The sequence below is a fragment of the Engraulis encrasicolus genome, chromosome 14, assembly GCF_034702125.1.
Source record: "Engraulis encrasicolus isolate BLACKSEA-1 chromosome 14, IST_EnEncr_1.0, whole genome shotgun sequence".
NCBI classification, from domain to species: domain Eukaryota; kingdom Metazoa; phylum Chordata; class Actinopteri; order Clupeiformes; family Engraulidae; genus Engraulis; species Engraulis encrasicolus.
This window is the reverse complement of record NC_085870.1, coordinates 9223509-9224484: the sequence shown is the minus strand read 5'-3', so window position 1 is coordinate 9224484 and position 976 is coordinate 9223509. Positions and strand designations below refer to the sequence as shown.

At 46.8% G+C, this 976-nt stretch overlaps 1 protein-coding gene across 2 annotated transcripts in view; it reads left to right on the top strand.

Annotated features, from left to right (window-relative positions):
- Positions 1 to 266: 266 nt before the first annotated feature.
- Positions 267 to 976, top strand: part of LOC134462046 (zinc finger E-box-binding homeobox 2-like) — a 58938-nt gene continuing 58228 nt past the window's right edge. The window contains exon 1 of one of the 2 annotated variants that reach the window (XM_063214893.1): positions 267 to 494. In XM_063214893.1, the coding sequence (XP_063070963.1) occupies positions 437 to 494 (58 nt within the window). In that variant the 5' untranslated portion in view covers positions 267 to 436. The remainder of the gene's footprint in view (positions 495 to 976) is intronic. The other variant, XM_063214892.1, reaches the window with a different exon arrangement.

The following is a 976-nucleotide window of genomic DNA, read 5'->3' as shown; positions in this document are numbered from 1 at the left end:
AAAGTTTAATCGAGGAAAGAACACACAACACATGGTATACTATTAAACAACCTGTAGCCTACATGTCGCCTCCCACGGCAGGGCAAGCCATTTGAAAGTGTTCCTCGGTTTATCCTGCCTTTTGCGAATGGCACGATGCAGCCCATAATCAATGACAATACAATCGATTCTCATGTTTGACTTCTGTCCACCTCAATTTCGGAGGATCTTAGCAACTAATGTGGGGATTAATCGCAGCGCTTAACAAGCACCAAGTGTGACAGCTCGCACCCCCTCACCAAAGAAGACCAGCCTCTGATGACATCACTGAACCTGAGTCAGTGGGACGCCGTCAGTTCAGTTACCCGTTGAGGGCGACTCCGTTCAACACCTCCGCCTCATCTCAGACTCCGAAACATCCCAACATCTCACATCCCAGGACCGTTACCGCGACGACATGGCAGAGGAGAGCCGGGGAAAACGAAGGAAACAAGCGAATCCGAGACGGAACCAAGGTAGGACCTTTTCCAGACACTCTCGTGCATTGGACAGGGGACGAAATACTTTGCCGGCTTATCTACCGTCCAATCGATCATGCCCTCTCCTCAGTTCGCTGAAAGCGTGTCGCTTGAAAATGTGTCAATTAGTAAAACAATAAGCTCACAACATAATGGAAAACACTGCACGCGGTTTGCGTAAAACGCTGCCTTATTTTTCCCCCACAGTGAAGTATCTAAGTATTTAGTTTTTATGTCGGGACTGTGGGTTCCCTATAGCCTATATTGACTCATGTAAATGGGCACGCACGTGCACGAGAACATGTTGGTGTCCGAAAATTAACTGTAAATATAGGCAGATGTCGTCGCCAAAAGATTGGCACAGTTTTAGTATCTTGTACAACAGCTGAGCAATAAACCCTCTGCAGGCAGTGGGACCTTTTCAGTTTGTCACCTAAAGGAATTGCGAGAAAATCGTTAAAATTACAGTAATGACGGTT